This window comes from Macadamia integrifolia, chromosome 1 (assembly GCF_013358625.1).
Source record: "Macadamia integrifolia cultivar HAES 741 chromosome 1, SCU_Mint_v3, whole genome shotgun sequence".
NCBI lineage: Eukaryota > Viridiplantae > Streptophyta > Magnoliopsida > Proteales > Proteaceae > Macadamia > Macadamia integrifolia.
Window position 1 is genome coordinate 4,920,347 of NC_056557.1, and position 19,340 is coordinate 4,939,686.

Genomic DNA, 19,340 nt, shown 5'->3' on the forward strand with positions numbered 1-19,340 from the left:
CTTCAGAGGGAGGACATCACATTGGACTGTATCCTTAAATCCACCAATAGAATATGTGACCAAGCACTTATCTGTGATTTTGAGATTAGTGTTGTTCACCCAAGCAACCTTGTAAGGATTAGGATGTGGTTCTGTACTCAATCCCAGCTTACGAACGTCTTCAGAGACAACATTAGTGCAACTGCCTCCATCAATGACCAAGGTTAGCAACTGATCATTGCACTTCACACGAGTCTGAAAAATACTACTGCGGCGCCAATCTTCATTTTCAGTGGCCTTCTGAGTGGTCAACACATGACGAATGACATAAAAAGGATGTTGGTCATCGTCACTGAGAGTGTCATTGACTTCACCTGTTGCACGCTCTTCTCTTAAATCAACTGTGTCAGAACCAAGTTGCTCTTCAGGAATATATGGTATAGGAGAATCCTTATCAATAAAAGCAACCAAACGGCTGGGACATTGGGCACTGATATGTCCAAATCCATGGCATGAGTAGCACTGAACTGTAAATCTTGAAGAATCAGAAGGTTTATCTGAACCACGCCGAGGGGGTGAGTATGGGCGAGTAGGCCGTGAAGATGACATTTCAGAGACATGTCGAGGTGGAGAATACGGCCGACTAGGTCGTGAAGAGGCCATAGATGTAGCACTTGCCTGTGGTTTGCTAGGTGACCTCTCTTGGGTAGGAGACTGTTGCCAAATGGAACTAGTACCTCGAGAAAAAGTATCTGCAAAGTTTCTCTGGTTGTATGGGCGTTTCAGACTTTCCTCAACCTGATATGCTACTTGTACGACGTCTTCCATGGTAGGCAATCGACTAGATGTAAGGGAAGCACTAAGTTAAGGTTGCAAACCATTGCGAAATTGTGCCACTAATACTTCTTCATCCCACTCAAAGTCAGAACGAGTGGACAAATAATAAAATCTAGCAACATACTCCTCAACGGTTAAATTCTCTTGTTTCAACTGTGCAAATCTGAGATGCATGCGTTGCTTGTAATCAGAAGGCAAGAATCGCTGATTCATGACTTCATACATTTCAGCCCAAGTAGTGACCAAACCAATGCCTCGGGTTCGGTTCTGTTGTTGTTTGATCCACCAAACTCGAGGCGTGCCTTTCAGTTTGGCCTCTGCAAATAGGATCTTTTGAGCCTCAGTCAACCCGTACCATCTGAAAAATGTATCTAAACTGTGAATCCAGTCAAGGTACAATTCTGGATTATTGTCTCCATAAAAATCAAGGACATCCAGTTTTGCTACTCTTTCTGCTCCATCATGATGTCTGCCAGTCCCATATAGTGGTGGTGGTGGTGGTGGTGTATGTTGTGGTGGTGATGGTAGTGTTACTGACGGATCCTATGGAGTGGTGTTGGAAGAATCCCCAGATTGAATGGAACTCTTTCCTTTATCTGCTGCTATCAAACGACCAATAGAAACTTGCATGGATCCCATGGAAACTTGCATAGATTCCACCATTGTTTTTAGGGACGTGACCATGTTAGTGAGAGCATCAAATTTTGTATCAGTTTCTCCTTTATAGGAATTCAGCTGTTGAACTTCACTATTGGCTACCATGGTGATGAGTAACAAAATAGCACTCAAAGAATAATGGTAGAATAGTAAATAACTGGAGGCTTAAAGGGCAGGGGCAGAATAGTAAATAATTTTTTTTTTGGAAGTTCAAATTAAACCACAAAAGGGTGTGTCAGTCACGTGTGGGACAGGGGTTTAATTGGAAATAAAAAATATATGGGACAAAAAGGGGAATAAAGGAGAAAGGGAGGGGCATTTTTGGCAAGTCAAAAGAATTTAAAATAAAGAAGGAAGAAAATAAGATTGTGGGTTGGGGTTTCACCGCCGACAAAGGAGAGGAGGGGATCTCTTACTCAGAGATGGAATGAACAACGGTCGCTTCCAACGATGGGAACAACTGCTTACGAGAAGGTTGATGCAAGATTTCAGGCCGGCAAGATGTTCGAGCATAACAGGCAGTGATGGAGGAAATCCGGAACAGGTATGTTCCCGTCTCCTTGCTTCTTCTTTTCTTCTCTGCTCCTTCTCTTCTGTTCTTCTTCTTCGTCGACTCTCTCCTCTTGCTGCTTTTTTTTTGGTCTGATCTTGCCTCTCGCTGCCTCTTCTCTTCTTCTTCCTTCGCTTCCTTCTGGTTCTGTTTTCTCTCTTTCTGCTCTTTTTTTTTTTTTTTTTTGACAGAACCCTGGAGAGGGTGTTTGGACTGAGACCGAAAAAAAAAAGAGGTCGGTGGAGTTGTGGTTTGGCTTCTCTGTTTGGAGCAGAGCTTTTTTTTGGCTGATGGAAGTCCGAGGCTAAGGAAGGGTTGAAGGGGTGGGATTGAGGTTTCAGCTGGGACGATGGGTATGAAGATTTTTTTTTTTTGGCTGCTGCCGGAAGGAACAGAGAAGGCGGTAGGGCAGGGAGGTTTTGGGATTTTTTTTTTTTTTTTTTTGTTCTCAGTATCAGTGGAAGCCGACACAGAGAATGGGAAAGGAAGAAGAAAGATGGGGAAGGATTAGAATCCTTCGGCTCTCATACCAAGTTGATGGAGAACCCTTAGGGAAGGGAAATCAAAGTAGAGAGGGGGAAAGGGAAATCACACTCAACACATTCATTCAATAATCAAAATCACTCTCTAAATCTTCAATCGATTACAACTAATATATAGGAAAATAGGAACATGAAATTAGAAACTTAACTGGAATGGAAACTAGCCTAAACTAGGAAACAACTATAAAAAAGAAACCAAAGCAAGGAAGTAAATCCTACTCCGACGTTCAAATCTGAAAAATAAAAACATGAAATAAAATACTAAGTAAACTACTAATTTTATTTCCAACCCTTGTTGGACCAAAACCCTGAGCTGGACCGGTTCTTCTTGGCTTTTGGCTTCCAAAGTCGGTCATGCTGGTCCAACCAAGAAAGGGCAGCCGTATCTGCATCACTATTAGTGTGTCGAGTTGGTCAATGGTAGTACTGATTGATCTCCTTTGAGTGTTCCCTTTTAGTTGAAGAACCCTTGGTGTTGGACAGTAATCAAAGGGTTTTTACGATATTGGGCATAGGATCAACTGTTGTGGCTACTTTTTGCTACTGCTGGCTACTGATTTGTGCTGTGTGCTTCAATTGCTATTGGAATAGAACTCTGGTCTGCTGCTGAAATTGAACTCTGGTTCTGGTTTTGTGGAGTAGCACGTGCTATGTCCTGGAGTTGCCGCTGTTCTCATTTCCCACTTGCAAGCAGGACGACTCCGCTGGGTTTCTTGGCTCGATTTCTAAGGTCAAAATATACAAAGGGCTGTGAGATTTGAAGTCAAAAAACTACCACTGGTTCTGCGAACCAGTAAGTTGCCACAGGAATCATTTCAGGTTGTGGTTCTCTCTTGCTGCCCAATCTTTTGAGTAGATCTCAGTCAAATAGTCAGAAATAGTGAAGAAAGCATTGATCGATGGAAATTTCAGGTGCTGTCATGAAGAAATTCTTCCATTCGAAGCTTCCCTTCACCTTCCGCCATACTCCCTTGGTCCAAGGTTGAAGACAACCTCCAAAACCAAGTCGTGAGTTATCTTTTAGCCTTCTACTTCCTGATTTTTCCATTATAACCCCAAATTTCCTCTTTTTCTAATTTGTCCTTTCTTTTCACTTACTTCCAAGTTTGACCCTCTCACTAATATGTGCCATTCCATTCACTCGACACCATTATTTACAAGTTTGTCAATCTTTTAAAACTTCCATATAATAACAGAATTACAACTCCACCTTGATTAACCCCCCTTGGACATTTTGGTTTACGGTTCTACCATTACCCTTGCTATTGCCTATTATGTACTTGGATGGGTCTATACTGAACCCAACTTCGATATTTTGACCCAGTTCCGCATCAATTGGGGATTGCATGAAGTAATCAATCTGATATCCTGCTGCCCATGCTTCCCAACCCATATGTTCCCCAATTGATGCCTTGTTTAGTTGTTTGCATTCAGCTAGGACTATATTGTCCATTGCTAATTTAAGTATATGTTTTAGTCCCTATGTTCATCATGTATGCTGCCGCTAGTTCCTGAATGTAGCCCACATTTAGGGTTTTTCTAGTCTTGCACAACCTATCCTAGTAGGCCTTCTAGGACCCCTAGTTTCTAGGTAATCCCCTACATCAACTACATCCTACCCTTAAGGGAGGAAAGAAACAGAAAGTTGTTTTCTAGTGTCAGTTCTAGTTTCATGTTTCTTTCCATACTATGGCATGATTACATTGTAAATGGAGTTGCAGAAACCAAAAGCTTGGGGATAAGGATTGAACATCATGCTTAACTGTGCTGACTGATGACAGTTGACATCCAACCATCCCAAACCCAATCCTCTGTGGTTTCCTTTCCTGTACCTTTGAAATTATATCATGTGCATATTGACTAACCAGTTCTGGAAAGTACATGTTTCCAAGGTCACTGGAAATCAAACATAGTCCAATCAAGTTTTGCATCTTTAAAGTCAGGTCCCTAGATTGGTGGTGAGTGCTCCTTTCTTTCTTTTCCTCTTCCTACCTTGCCCACTGTTGGTTTTTTTTTTTTTTTTTTTTTTTTTTTTTGGGTGGGGGTGTGGGGGACGGTAAGTGCATTTGCTTATCTTTTGAGCATTGCATAAAGAAGTTACCAGCTTTTTCTAATCAATTTGTTCATCCACATATATATATATATATAGTAACTAAGTAAGCATGCAGACAGAACTGTTACAGGAAAGGTTTCTTGTTGGTAAAAATATCATTTAAAGAAAAGATTGCATGGAAAAAACAATCATAACAGCAGATATTATCAAAGCAACAACATATGCGATAGGCGAAGAATAAAGCAATATTAATTACTTCCATTTTTCATGCAGAGATGAGAAGAAGTAATTTGAAAAAATTAAAAAAAAGAGAGGTAGTCAGGAGAGAGAAATTGTACCTGGACCCACTCATCACTAAGTCCAAAACTCCTGGCTTTGGATAGCAAAGTTGGGTAAAGTTCAGCCTCTAACATCCTAACAAGAGGCATTGGCCTTTTAACACCATTTATCAACAGCAGTGGTCCCTTGGTACCATTAACGATCTTATCTAGGACCTGGCTGATTGCATAGATTGGAAGACCTCTAACAAATTGATGATCTTCAGATGTACTACAACCATACTTCAGCTGCACAAGGCATGTTAGCATCAGATCATGCTGTCCCAGAATGATGGAGTTCAGAATAAGATACAGACTGGGACAAACCTGAGTGGAAAAACTCCCCCACATAGCTTGAACCCTTCCACGCTCATCAGTGAGTACACCAGAAAATGAACTGCCAAAATCTGGAGACAGTAACACAACAGTAAGAGAAGAAACAAGATAAACTACATGCACAAGAAGCTTGATTTACACAATTGGGACAAAATTAAACTTTGTTGATTTTGATTTACCTGTGTCAAGCTCAATCACTTCCATATTGGTTGCTCTGTAACGTGGGCAATCAGCTGAGCCAATATTGAGTGCTGCACAAGGATTGGTTACAATGGATTTCCTTGATGTAGCTTGCAGGCTTCTACTTAAACCCACAAGATAGACTGAATCTCCTCGACGCAGGGCAGGTTCTATCATACAAATAATAAATAAAATAAAAATGGCATATGAAATTCATAATACATGATGGAATCAGTATGAGAGAACCCAAAGCATTCCCAGCATAACCACATTCTAGACTTTATAGTGGGACTTGGCCGATTAACTTCAGAACGAATCAATATTTGCGTTGTAGATTTTATCTCATTTTGACAGAAAATCCAAATTATTTCATTTTTTCATTTAATTATATTTACTTTGGTTGTTTTGACCTAATAGCCAGTTTCTTTTGATATTTCAATGGTTCCTATTTAGTTCATTTATTGTTCACATCTTATTTTAATCTTACTTTATACTTCTACGATAACACATGGTTATTTCAGATTGGTATGAAGTTTGACTAAGAATAGCCAAATTTGGGGCCCACCTGAATTGCCACATGGCAGTAATTATGGGCATGATGGGGGGAGGGTTCCAGATGCACGCATGACAGAACTCTGCCCCCATATTCCATTTCAATTCTTTTTCTTTTCTTTTTTTGGATAGATGACAGAAAAATTTGTTGAATCATAAGAAATATGTACAAGGAAACAACATTCATAACAGCAGCACCCACAACATAAAATACATCAGAAATGAAACACTACTCTGCATTCTGCAAGAGGCAATGAATTTCCCAATGTCCAGCCCAACCTTCCACAACCCTATCTGTTAACTGAACAAGCAGTTCCCCTGTGAAGCTGAGAACTTTATGGCCCTAAGATGTACAAATCTTCGAGGCCCTTCTGTATCAAAACACAAGTAGCCTACTTACAGTTGAGAGGATTGCTTCGAATGGCCCACTATCCTTAAGATCTTAAGTAGGGTAGCACATTGGGTGGACTAGCCAAGACCAGTCGGGCCCAGCATAAACTTTTCCAACTGGTACAAACTTTAGTAGCACTGAGGAGGCTTCGATGTTTGGCCCATGTTATGATATTCAAGGCCCCAAATTAAGTGCTACCACAGGCTATACTTTATTGTACTGTAACACTTTGTTTTTCTTCTTCTTCTTCTTCTTCTTCTTCTTCTTCTTCTTCTTCTTCTTCTTCTTCTTCTTCTTTTCTTTTCTTTTCTTTTCTTTTCTTTTATTATTATTTTTTTTAATATAACACACATTTTTTAGGTTAGTGAATACAAAACATAAATACAATAAATAAATACAATAAAAAAAAAAAATTTGTTACAGTATTCAACAAAGATCATTCTCTCCCTAGTAATCAAACAAAAACCTCACTTATTCAATTAGCCTGTGAAGTTTGGCCTGGGATATGCGCCAGGAAGTTGGGCTGAAATCAAGCTAGCCTAGCCAAGCACAGCTACTTAGAATGGGCTCACACTTGACTGACCCATACCAACCCAATGTGCATCCCTACCCAAGGTTTTGAAGTATCAGTACGCATATCGTATTGGTACCCACCAATACCGATATGATGCAATACATACCGATACTTTAAACCTATCATATAGTAACCGTTTCAAAGATACCGATACAATATACCCACAAAACTGATACGATACGAACCGCTACTTTAACCATGTCCCTACCCAGAGTGATCCAATGTGCAGTCAGTTAAGTATATGTTCTCAATTAAATATTACTATTAAATTAAGTGTACTATTAGGAGTGCCTACTCCTTTTCATATCCAGTTGCAATAGTCATTCTTTCTTCACAGTCAAAAAGTAGAAGTACCAGCATGCATGAATTCCTAAAAAAATGCACAATACCCATAAGTGGGGAATAATTATAGCAGTAGGACTGCTGACAAATCATCCATACTGAAGTACAAATCATCAACTTAAAAGCCAAAAAACATTCTTAAGTATGAAGCGTCAACTTACAAGCCAAAAAACACTTCCCCACCCACCAAGTCAAGAAGAAATCTAGTAAAACAAACTCTTAATAGATTAATTTTCTATACTGCATATTTGGAACACTTCACAGGAGTCCAACTAACATGGAGTTTTGACAGACAAGCTGATACTATATTAAAGAGATAAGCAAATTTTAGTACTAGAGAAAAATGGAATGTACAATATAAATTGGGCTTTCAGTGTCTAAGAGTTCAAACTCACCAGGAAGAAGTTCTGCGGCACGTACAGCTGAGGCCCCAGCAGCTCCAAGAGCAGAAGGATCATATGCAACAAGAGCGTAATTGTGAATAGGGTGAAGGAAAACCACCTGCAATGCCAAATTATCAGCAAGCAAAATATTGAACAATATTTACCAAACAACTCAGTGCAACTAAACTCAACAATGCCTTATCCAGACTACAAATAATTACCAAACAGTTTCAGTAGTTTACCTCCCCAGGAATTTCCACGGGAAATGCAGAAAATGACAACATCAAATCAGAAATAGATATGGCTACAGTATTCCTGTCAACTGCAACCAATCCCATGTGTTGAGAATGAAAAACAACAACACCAGTCCCGAAGAAATGCTGTGAGTGCACACCATCTACCATAGACGATGATGGCACATGCACCTGCATTTTTTACCATAACTTATATTAGTGTAAATGAAAGATTGTCAATATTTTGCAATGTATCAATGATAGGTCAGTAATTTGAAACAGTTAGGAATGATGATAAAGTATGAGGAAAAGTGAACATGGCGGTGATACAATTTACAATACCGGTTATTTAAATAGGGTGCCATATCACCAGACAAGAATAAATGCATTTAATGAGATTGTCTGGTCTGTTTCCCACCCCACCCCACATAACCAAACACTCCTACTTGTGGGAGTTTGTGGGAGACAAGAACAAGTTTCTCAATCCTTTTCACCTTTTCCACTTTTCTCTGTTAAACAAACAGGGCCTAATGATCTTTTCTATTTTCCTATCTTCTTAGGGATCCTAAACAAAGAAATATGATACACCATTAGATTTTGAAATGAAGATCTGTAAGAGTATTTCTCCCTCCTATTGACAAGCGATTCTGTTTCAGAGCTGCCAACTTTTGGAAAACTTTTCCTCCGAAGGGGAATCCTAAGTAACTCATAGGAAGGGAGGAGGTAAAACACCCTAAAAAAATTCGGCTAAAAGGCAATGCTCCTCCCTCGTCAAACTGACTCCAGCAATAACGAATTTCTCCAAGTTCGCATATGTATCTAGCTTCAGCAATAGAGTGGAAGGGCATTTTCTTAGATGTACAGAGGTAATAAATTGTCTAATGTGTTTGAGTGTTCCAATAAAAAAAAAAAATTGCAACAAATTATATCCAGCTGTTATGATGCAAGACTGAAGAGAAGAAACATACCCATTATATATTCATACAAAAAGTAAGTACCCTCCTTATTAGGAATTAATAAAAAAGTGATTTTCAATCAGTTCTGGGACAACCAGACCTATCCACATATATGGGGCCACAATAATGCAACGCATGACACATCAAGAAGATCAAGACCAACACATGAAGAAGTCTCACCTTAAAGATTATGAATGAAAAAAATCAGCATGATTAGATTATTTCTAACCATCTAGCTAAACATTAAGTTTTAGATTGCTTTGATCTTTTAAACTCACTTCACTCTGGAGTTTTCACATAAATCATCAAAATATCTACAGTTTGAAACTTCTTATTAAGCAGATATTTATCTCTCTTAGTTAGGAGGGGCCATTACTTGAAGCAATTGTAAGAGGTTTGGGCTGCCAGGGCGAATGCCCAGGTATGGGTCTTAAAGAGCAGCCACTTTGTACAAAAAATGCTGAGGGTTGGGACTGTCTCCCAACTAACCACGCATAAGCTGGACCAGCACTGGGCAATGGCCCTTAATCTTTTAGATGGGATATCTCAACTCTCATGGGTAGATCCTAATCCTATCCCCAAGAAACAAGTTGCAAGTGTTAATTGCCCTAGACCTATAGATGGTCTAGGAACCCAGACCCAAGAATCTCCCAATCTCTATGTGATTTAACAAGTTTCTGAAAATAAATGATTATAAAAGAGATAAATAAACAGTCCAAGAAGCATTGTATACTAAGGGCAAGGTAAATACTCCATATAGCTTGAAAGATAACATTCCCACCTCAAACATCACAAGAGTAGGCTCTATCACTTGCTCAGCTACAGATGCATTAGAGGCTACTGCTGCTTGATAGTGTCTCAAGCCAATATTTTCCAAGGTTCTAGGGTCCTCCAACTTTTCTTCTTCAGCCTCTTGCATCAAACAGTCTGAAGTAGTAGCACCAGTTTCAGATGAATTTTCTTCTACTCTCCGTTTCTTGGTTTCAACATTTGAGTCTTCCCCAGAATGTATCACCTCATTAACATGCCCATAACTAGTCTCCACACCATTAAAGCCATCTGTGCACTCCTTGCTGTTTTTTTGAGGTATTTGTTCTACCATACCAGCTTCGGCAATAGTTGATGCAACTGTGCCGCTGGTCAATTCGTCACAATTGAAGCTTGAAGATAGCCATGGTAGTAGGGAACCTGGTGCCAATGCAGGTCTTGCTATCCATAATCCAGAACTATCATCACGAGTGTATATTTGGGGAGCAGCATACCATTCATGCCGATCAACTGTAACCAGTACAGACTGCAACCATGGTAGAACATATCAGATCTAAGATTTGAGTTTGAGTAAGATGTTGACATCAAATGATTATGCATGGTGTGAGAGAGAGAGAGAGAGAGTGTGAAGAAAATGAAATTAATATAAAAAATAGAATGCTATTCAAATCTCGCCCCTCCCCCACCCCAAAAAAAAAAAAAAAATAGAAAAAATATTCCTTTTCCCTTTCGGTACTCAAATCAAATCAATTCAACTAAGCCTTATCTCAAGCGAGTGCGGTCAGCTACACAACTCCTGTTTCACCACTCAACTATAACATGTTTGTTTTGAAACCAGTCATCCATATCAACTACCTGCCATAGTTGTCAAGCACCCAGGCCTAAGCATCCAGGCGCCTTGGTTGCTTTGGTCGCCTAGGTAGACGGCTTGGTCGCCTTGCGTCCAGACCCTCTCCAACAACTTGAACCCCATCATTTTTTATGAGTAATATAAATCAATAAAAAAATATGAGAAATGTCCAGGATAGAAGCTGAACTATCCCATACATGGCCAGAAAATTCAACCAGGAAGCAATGAGAGAGGAAAAAAGATGCCAACCGAAAGAGAGTTTTAAGCCTCTCCAAGCATATAGCCCTTCTCAACAAATTATTAATAACATTAGTCTGTAACAAAGAATAACTAAGACATAAATGGATACAGTTATGAAGCATGTACTGTGTCTGTGTCTTGTAACTGATTATGTTTTGCTAGGCCAAAAAAATTTTAATATTAATCATTTTTTTAACCTTTGTTCCTATGTAAATCATCGTTTACCTTGCTCCGATGCCGGTCCATGTAGCTTATATATTCCAAAGGCACTCGAGCACCCCTAGACAACTTGGATAAAATCAAGATCAGCTCATCAAGTGCTGATATCTCTTCTCCTGCAAACTTCTTTATTATGGCATGCCGAGGAACTCCTGCTCTATAGAGCATATATCTGCAATTTGCAGTTCAACTAAACCATCTATTACAAATTCTTTAGGCAAAGTAAGTGGCAAAACTCATAGAAACTTAAGAAATGGTATCACTGTGTTAAGAGTGTTCTACAAAAACACAGATAAGAGCAAATCAAGGAAAAGATAAATATCAAGAAGACGGCCACATCTTGATAGAAAGATGTTTAGGGCCAATTGGAATGCAATAAGGCTGCAATAAGACAGATATTTAGGGCTATAAAGATATAACTACCTTAATGGACCATGAAGGAAACATTAACACATTGAAATTCATTTCAAATACCTGTTCAATAAAAATTCCACGAAGATCCTACAAATGGATATTCTTGTTTTCTTTAGATTTTCTTCTTCCCTCTCTTTCCTCATAGCACATATAACTACAAAAGGAGTTGTCCTCCATAGAACATCCCCACCCCCAACCATAGTTGCCAAGGCATCGCCTAGGCACCACCTTGGCATCCAGGCGGTTTGCCCGGGTCCTAGGTGATTGTCGCCTTAATGCACTGCATGTCGCCTTATATTTTTTGCACTTATTTATGCCAAATATCATTTAAGTAAATGTGTCTAAGAACAAAAACTAGGTTTTTGGCTGCGGGGGCGATTTTCAACTTTCAAATGCTGGGGTTTTTCTCAATTCTGAAAAATTTTATACATCTTATCATTGTAAAACATTGCTAAAAAACAAAATTCAAGTAAATTAATTGATGTAGTTGGGTGAAGGAATTTTTAGTTACTTTTTTATGTTTGATTTACTTCTTTGTTTAAAATAGCTTGGGAGTCAAGTTTTATGCGATTTGTATTCCATATTTGTTCAGTTTTAGAATAGGAAAGTAAGTTAGAAAAAGTCTTTAAATAGAGTTTTGTACCCAACGATGGGATTTGATTTTTGAAGAACTGAAATTGATTGAATAGATTGGTTGGGAACCATGGCTGGCTTGTGCAGCTCTCTCCTTCTCTTCTCTTAATTGTCTTTTCAATCCCTTTAGCCTTCTTTCTTTTCCCCTCTTGTTATTCTTTCTTTCTTCCCTAACTGCTGTCAATACCCTGTTTTGAACTGAAATATCAGGTTTAAGAAGGCTTAGCTGAAGTATTACCCCAAATCGGTTGAACCAAGGATTGTGAGTGAAGGTTGCTACCTCCTAGGAGACACAAACCCTAGAACATCTCCTCCAAATCTTGGCTTTGCTGGTGATAAATCAAAACCAGACCGAGATGTGAGCTTTGCCAACGCCAGATCTAGTTGCAGGCTCCAAATGCATCAGATCTGGGCTGTCGAGATCTTCTGGTGCTTTATTCATAGAAGACCTGCTGCTAAAACCCTTCGTGGTTTGAAGTTTCAGGCAAACTGAGGCCTAGTTGAGAAGCTCTCTCAAACTGAAGCTTTTCCCAATCGTCTATCCTATTTTGATCCCAAGGAAGAAGACACTACTTCTATCGTGAGTTGATGTCTTAACCCTAATTCCCATTATACCCCCTTTTATATCTTTTATTCTCTCATGTCCCATAATCTTAATTTGCTTCCTAGCCTACCCTATCAAATAAATACTAATCACCTTTACGTCCATCCCATACTTAGCCATCTAGGCCCTTACATATTCTGTTTAATTACAAACTTGCCACTCCTTATTAGGAACTTCAAATTATTTACAAGTTTGCCATTCCTTTCTAGACTTCCATCTATTTACAGAATTGCCATTTACATTTCAACTTGAATTATCTATTAATTTGCGAGCCGATAAGCGATCCAATTCCAGATTTGGAACACGAATTCACGTCATTAATATTTTGTTTTGAAGTCTTTAAAATTATTTTCATTCAGGAGATTTTAATAGTATTCACGCACTTTAAAATAAGTTTGACCAGAACATAACTTTGTCATTACAACTTAGATTTAAGTAATCTTAGACTTGTTGGAAATCTGGTTTAATAAAACCATTTGTGTTTCCCATTTAAGAAGGTTTTATAAAGGTTGGTTCAACCCAAAGGGCCAAACCCATTGGTCCACTCGAAAATTCCCACATTTTGGTCGAAATGTGGGAATTTTGATTGAAACCAGTGACTTGTAAAAGTCACATGGTATTTGGTATGAGTTCTGGGATATTGTGGAAATGTGGAAAATTTTAACGGTATCGGTCAAAACCTTGAATCATGCCTGGGATACCATCGAAACAAGGGAAATTTTGAACCATGCCTGGAAGGGCAATAGTGGGCAAGGACTCTTTTCTAGACAGGGGAGGAAAAGGGGCAGTCAAGAAGAGGTGATTAAAATCCTCAGATCCGTTCCAGCAGACACAACAAGTAAGGGACATAGGGATATGACGATGGATAAAGGAAGCTTGGGTGGGGAGACAGAGAGGGCTCTCTAGACACTGAAGCTATGGTGAGGGATATGGAATCTGAAACGGATGATTTTGCGCCAAGGGCAAGTGGTTCCATGAGTTCGCACAAGATGCCAAGTGGAGGAGGCGGCGAAATTCCCAAAGGAGGAAGGAGACCAAATAAATTTGTCTTCTCGAGTGGAGAGGGGAAGGTGGGAGGGAGGACCAAATAGATGAAAGAAAGGTGAGGGTGAAGGGAGTGTACCAAGTGCCATCGGAGATGATGGAGGAGACTGAAGAGCTTTTTCCAAGGCCGAAGAAGTACACGGATGATCTAGGCCCCACATTTAGCAAGAGAACACCCCTAGCATGCCAGTTGTCAAGCCAAAGAGACGAGGATTGCCCATTACTAATCTTACAGTGGATGAACTCCATGGCAAGAGGCCTAGCCTAAAGGATCTTACGCCAAACCCAGGATGCATCCTGGAAGGGAGAAACAGTCCACAGGAAGTCTTTACAAAAGAAGGAGGAGTAGACCCAAGAGACCCATAACTATTTTGCGTGGAGGCAATCTTCCAAATGAGCTTAAGGATGCCAGCCGAATTGGCAGCCCTTAATCCCTCTAAGACCTAGTCCTCCCTTGGCCTTAGGGAGGCAAACAGAGGACTAGAGGATGGGGTGGAGGAATATGGTCAAATCCCCACATTTCCAAAGGAGAAAAAGAGAGACTCAATGACCTTGATGGTGGTCTTGGGAGCTTTTTCTGGATGTTGTCCAGCATTGGAGTACAGTGATGGGCAGTGAATCTAGAGGAGATAAGGAGGCTGAAATATTCGACAAGCAAGGAGCCAAGGGAGAATCCCATTAGCTCAAGGAGCCGGCTTTGGTGTCACTAGAGACACCAGAGAGATATTCTGGACTTCTAAATATTGATACGAAGACCAAATATGGATTCAAAAAAGTGGAGGGAACAGAGGATGGTTTCGATGGAACAGGGGTCTGCTTTGGAGAAGATCATGAGATCGTCCGCAAAGGCAAGGTGGGTGAGCTTCAGATATTTGAATTTAGGGCCGTGGGAAATGAGAAGATCATCAATATGGGATCGGATGGATCTAGAAAGGACTTCCAGAGCAAGGGAGAAGAGTAATGGGTAAAGGGGGCATCCTTGTCTAATACCAACAGCAGAGGTGAAAAAATCAGTCGAGGATCTGTTAACAAGAACTGAGAGATTTGGGGGTTACTTGTAGGCCAAGTTAGTATTTCTATTAAGTAGTTTTCTTTTCTTAGACTTTCTAACTTTTGAGAGTTACCATATTGTAAAAGATCTCTTTCTATTTAGAGTTTCCTTTTTTATTATGGAGCTATCAACTACAATAAATAAAGGAGTGGAGCATACTGCCCGCAGATTATGGATTTTGATCAATTAAATGTTTCTCTTCAGTGATGATGCTGGGAGTAGCTCTTGTGGTGAAGCAAGTGGCAACCCAACGTGGTGAATTCTTCTACTGTTAACCATGGCCCGTAATGGTGATTTCTAACTTCTATTTTATCTTCTATTCTTAGTTCTATTGCTCTAATGCTTCTCATCTAATATTCTGCAGGATTTCAGAAAGTATACCTTGTGGTATTCTCTGCTCTCTATTCAGAGCAACAGAAATTCAGACTTACATTGCTCTCTAACCCATGGTCAGATGATCTTCAATTTTTAGTACGTTTTTCTACTCCTCCCACCCTACATTTGATACAAGTTTGGTGTTCATCCAACCAGCCACTCATGAATTCTAGGTGTTTTTATTTGAGTTTCTAATTCTGGATTTTTAGTTTCTATATGTTCCTTGCTTGTTTCTCCAATCTAACCATCATCTTGTTTTGATATTTTTAACCAATTAATAACCCCATTAGTGCCTTTATTTTATATTAGTTTCATCTACATCGAATGTAGGGTTTGTTAGTTCGAATTCCATTTAGTTTCTGCCCCTATTTCTCAATTTTCTGGTTCACTTGGATTCTGGTGTCGTGGGTTTCTAGTGTTTGTCCTTTCCAACCTAGAAAACCTCATCAAAAGCAGAGGGGAAACAATAACTCTTTCTTGCTATTAATGGAGAACTCTACAAGTGGTATGAAGTCAATACTAGCACATATAGAAGAAATCAAATACAGATGCAAACTCAGCTCTAACACTTGACTGTTGATTATGTTAGAATCAGAATAAAAAAGAAAGTAAAGGAGCTATGATTGGGAATATTGAGATAGCACTCTGAGGAATCAAATGTCAGTTGCAGCCATTATTTAAGTCCTTCTGTAAATGGAAATATTTCATGAAAGAATTCAAGGAAAAGATGGAAAAATATTACTGAAAAAATGAGGATACTAAACTAAACTCCTGGAAAAAATGGAATACCGGATTCTAAAAAGGATCCTAATATTCTTATTAAAAAAATAAATTAAAATTCAGAAATAGAGAAACCTAATTTATTTCTTGTATGGGTTCTCCCAGTATTCATCCATAAACATGATCTAATACTATTAAGGTACCCAAGTTCTGGATGGTATCCAATATTTCACTCTCTTCCTTACAGGAACTTTCAATTCCATGAAGTCCAATCCAAAGTGTAGATCCTCTCTATATGCCTGACCCTGGATCCCCCACACATTTTTCCAGTAAATATGGATGGCTATGATGTGGTATTTAAAGCCTTTAATAGAATAAACCCTTCTTTGATCAAGTCCTTGAAAAGGATTTCAAATTGTTACAGGTCGAACTGTCACCTCAAGAGAACAACTAATAATAAAGTGCTTTCTTCTGAAGACTACTAAAAACTTCATACTTAAATTGTACAACATACGATAAATTCTACACCCTGGAACTCCAATGGACAATAAATGGAAGTTGTGTCCATAAAGGATCTAGAAACAAATCTACGTAACATCAGTAGGTTTTAAAAATAAACAAGAATATACTTTATACTTACCCAGGATCTGCAACATAAACAAGACCACAGTTGAAACGGAAATTTCTAGCCTGTGCCAATAATGGAAAAGAAAAGCATTAGGTAATTCATACAAGTGAGAAAGGTTTGTTCTAAAATGATTATGATCACAACAACAAAAAAAATTAGTTGCAATTAATAGGTAAGAGGGGCTATAAATATGTAATTGGATTGGACATAGATGAGACAAAATGATCCAGTAGAAAAAACAGAAACCACTGACAAAACAAACATCTAAGTACCTCACAGCATGCTACACGCAAAACATGCATAATGCACCAGTGCTTTCATTCAAGACACCCATTTTCAACTGAAGGGACACAAAATTTGTGTTTAGAGGTTGGAAATATTTCATAGTACCAAAGACATGTCTGAAAAATCCAGGCAGCACTAGGATATATTATTACATGTTTTTGTTTACACAGAGAAAACAGAAACACTTCTTTTTTTTTTTTTTTTAAACAAATCCAACTGGAAAGTTTTTTAGAATACAACGGAAAACAGTATTTTTCAAATTACGTTAGGAATTAACATCAACCACAACAATAAACTCAGCCCTATCCCAACTTAATGGGGTCGGCTACATGGATCCATACAAAACAAAATAGGAAAAGTTCAAACAAGAAAGGGGGAAGGAAGATATGGAAAGATGAGAGTAGGACGATGAGGATAAGTATAAAAGGCACAGCCCAGCGAGTTAGGAAAATCTCAGCTAAATGCAATTGGCTGCATGGATCCTTACCCTCCAATAGGCTCTATCCGAGGTTATATTTAGGACAAAACCGTGACTATGCATGTCATTCCTCACCACTTCTCCTATGGTTCCTTCAATCTGAATCAGATCACTCTTCCTTATAGGGGCGTCCTCAAGTCTCCTTTGAATATGGTCATACCACCACAATCGATTTTTGCAAAGCTTGTCGTTGATCGGGGGCAACTCTCAAATCATCTCTAATATGCTCATTCCTTACGTTATCCTTCATAGTTTTCCTACACATCCATCTTAATATCCTCATCTCAACTACCCATAGCTTCTCTTTATGACTCTTCTTAACTGCCCAACATTTCACCCCATACATCATGGCTGGCCGCACGACATTCCTATAGAATTTTTCCCTAAGCTTTTAAGGGATACGCCGGTCACACAACACTCTGGGCATACCTCTCCATTTCATCAATCCCACTTTAATTCTTTGTAAGACATCATCCTCTATGTCATCTTCTTTATTTACAATTGACCCCAGATATCTAAAATAGTCACTTTGTGGAATCTCTCTCCTTAATTTTTACGATTTCATTATCTATCATAGAATAGCAAAAGTCACACATCAAATACTTCGTCTTTGAAATAAAACCTCTTGTTTCAAAGGCTGATCTTCATAGCTCAAACTTAACGTTAATCCCGGCTTTAGTCTCATCCACTAAAATGATGTCATCTATGAAGAGCATACACTAGAGGACCTCTCTCTAGAATTCTCTTGGTTAACTCATCCATGATAAGCGCAAAAAATTAGGGGCTTAAGAACGATCATTGATGCAACTATGTAACCCAATCATAATTGAGAATTCCTTGCCTTAACCTCCCACAGATCTCACACTAATCACCATACTTTCATACATGTCCTTAATTATATCTACATATGTACTCGACACCTCTCTCTTTACTAGGACATGCAGGATTAAATCTTAAGGAACTCTATCATATGCTTTTTCTAGGTCAATAAAGACTATGTGGAGATCCTTTTTGTGAGCTCTATTACTTTCCATAAGCCTCCTCAATAGGTAGATAGCCTCTATTGTAGATCTACATGTCGTAAATCCAAATTGGTTCTCCGATATCTTAGTTCCTCTTCTTGAGCGGGATTCAATAACCTTCTTCCATGTTTTTATAGTATGACTCATTAGTTTTATGCTTCTATAGTTATTGCAAGTCTGAATATCCCCTTTATTATTGTAAACCAGGACTACAGTGCTTCTCCTCCAATCATCTGGCATCTTCCTTGTGTTCAAAATCCTATTAAACAATTTGGTTAACCAAGCAACCCCACATCCTCTTAAGGTTTTCCACACTTCTATTGGGATCTCATATGAGCCTGACGTCTCGCCTACTTTCATCTTTCGCAAGGTGTCTTTAACTTCCGCCACACTTACCTTTCATATATATCTATGATGTGCGGCGTTTTGTTGGGTAATGTAATCTTCCGGGCCATTTCTACTCAAACTATCTCCATTTAGTAGGGCACAAATATACTCATCTCATCTCTTCACAATGTCCTCATCCCTTACCAATACTCTCCCATCATCATCATCTTTGATACGCCTCATCTAGTCAAAATTAACATTAACCACAATAGGGGATAAATATCCTATCCTACGATAAGAGATTCCAATAGACTATAGTACCTCTACATGATGGCACTTATCTCTCAGTTTCAACTTTCAATATGTCTTGCTCATCTAGGTATTACATTGTAAATTGGGACAGAAAAAGGAAGACAATAAGACAAGGAAAGTATGACCGAAGTGGAGAAAGAAGGAAGATGGCTTTACCTTTTAAGTTCCGACTATTTGGAGAGATCAGTGCCCTATTGCTTCCATCCGTGTTTATGTGTATTTAGGTTCTATGAACAAAGGCCACTTTAACCTCTCTCCCCCCCCCCTTTTCCCCTAGCCCATGTTAAACCAGATGCACCCCGCAAAAATAAAAACAATTTACTATTGGAAACAAAAAAAAGTTTAAAAATAAATAAATAAAATAAAATAAAAAATTATCCATACATTCCCTATAAGAAAATGGGAGTAATGACCTAGACAAATGTTGTTTTCGTGTAAGGAAGAATTTTCCTGTTCCCAAAACAAATTTTTCAAACAATGCCTTGTTC

At 38.9% G+C, this 19,340-nt stretch overlaps 1 protein-coding gene across 3 annotated transcripts in view; it reads right to left on the reverse strand.

Annotated features, from left to right (window-relative positions):
• The window catches only part of LOC122078274 (protease Do-like 7), a 68,389-nt gene that overhangs the window by 7,937 nt on the left and 41,112 nt on the right, over positions 1-19,340 (reverse strand). For 2 of the 3 annotated variants that reach the window (XM_042644188.1, XM_042644205.1), the window contains 8 exons: positions 16,441-16,490; positions 10,966-11,131; positions 9,664-10,176; positions 7,936-8,118; positions 7,706-7,811; positions 5,451-5,621; positions 5,263-5,342; positions 4,957-5,184 (listed from right to left, as the gene is read on the reverse strand). In XM_042644188.1, coding sequence (XP_042500122.1) covers positions 4,957-5,184; positions 5,263-5,342; positions 5,451-5,621; positions 7,706-7,811; positions 7,936-8,118; positions 9,664-10,176; positions 10,966-11,131; positions 16,441-16,490 — 1,497 coding nt within the window. Of the gene's footprint in view, positions 1-4,956; positions 5,343-5,450; positions 5,622-7,705; positions 7,812-7,935; positions 8,119-9,663; positions 10,177-10,965; positions 11,132-16,440; positions 16,491-19,340 lie in introns of all 3 variants that reach the window. The other variant, XM_042644196.1, reaches the window with a different exon arrangement.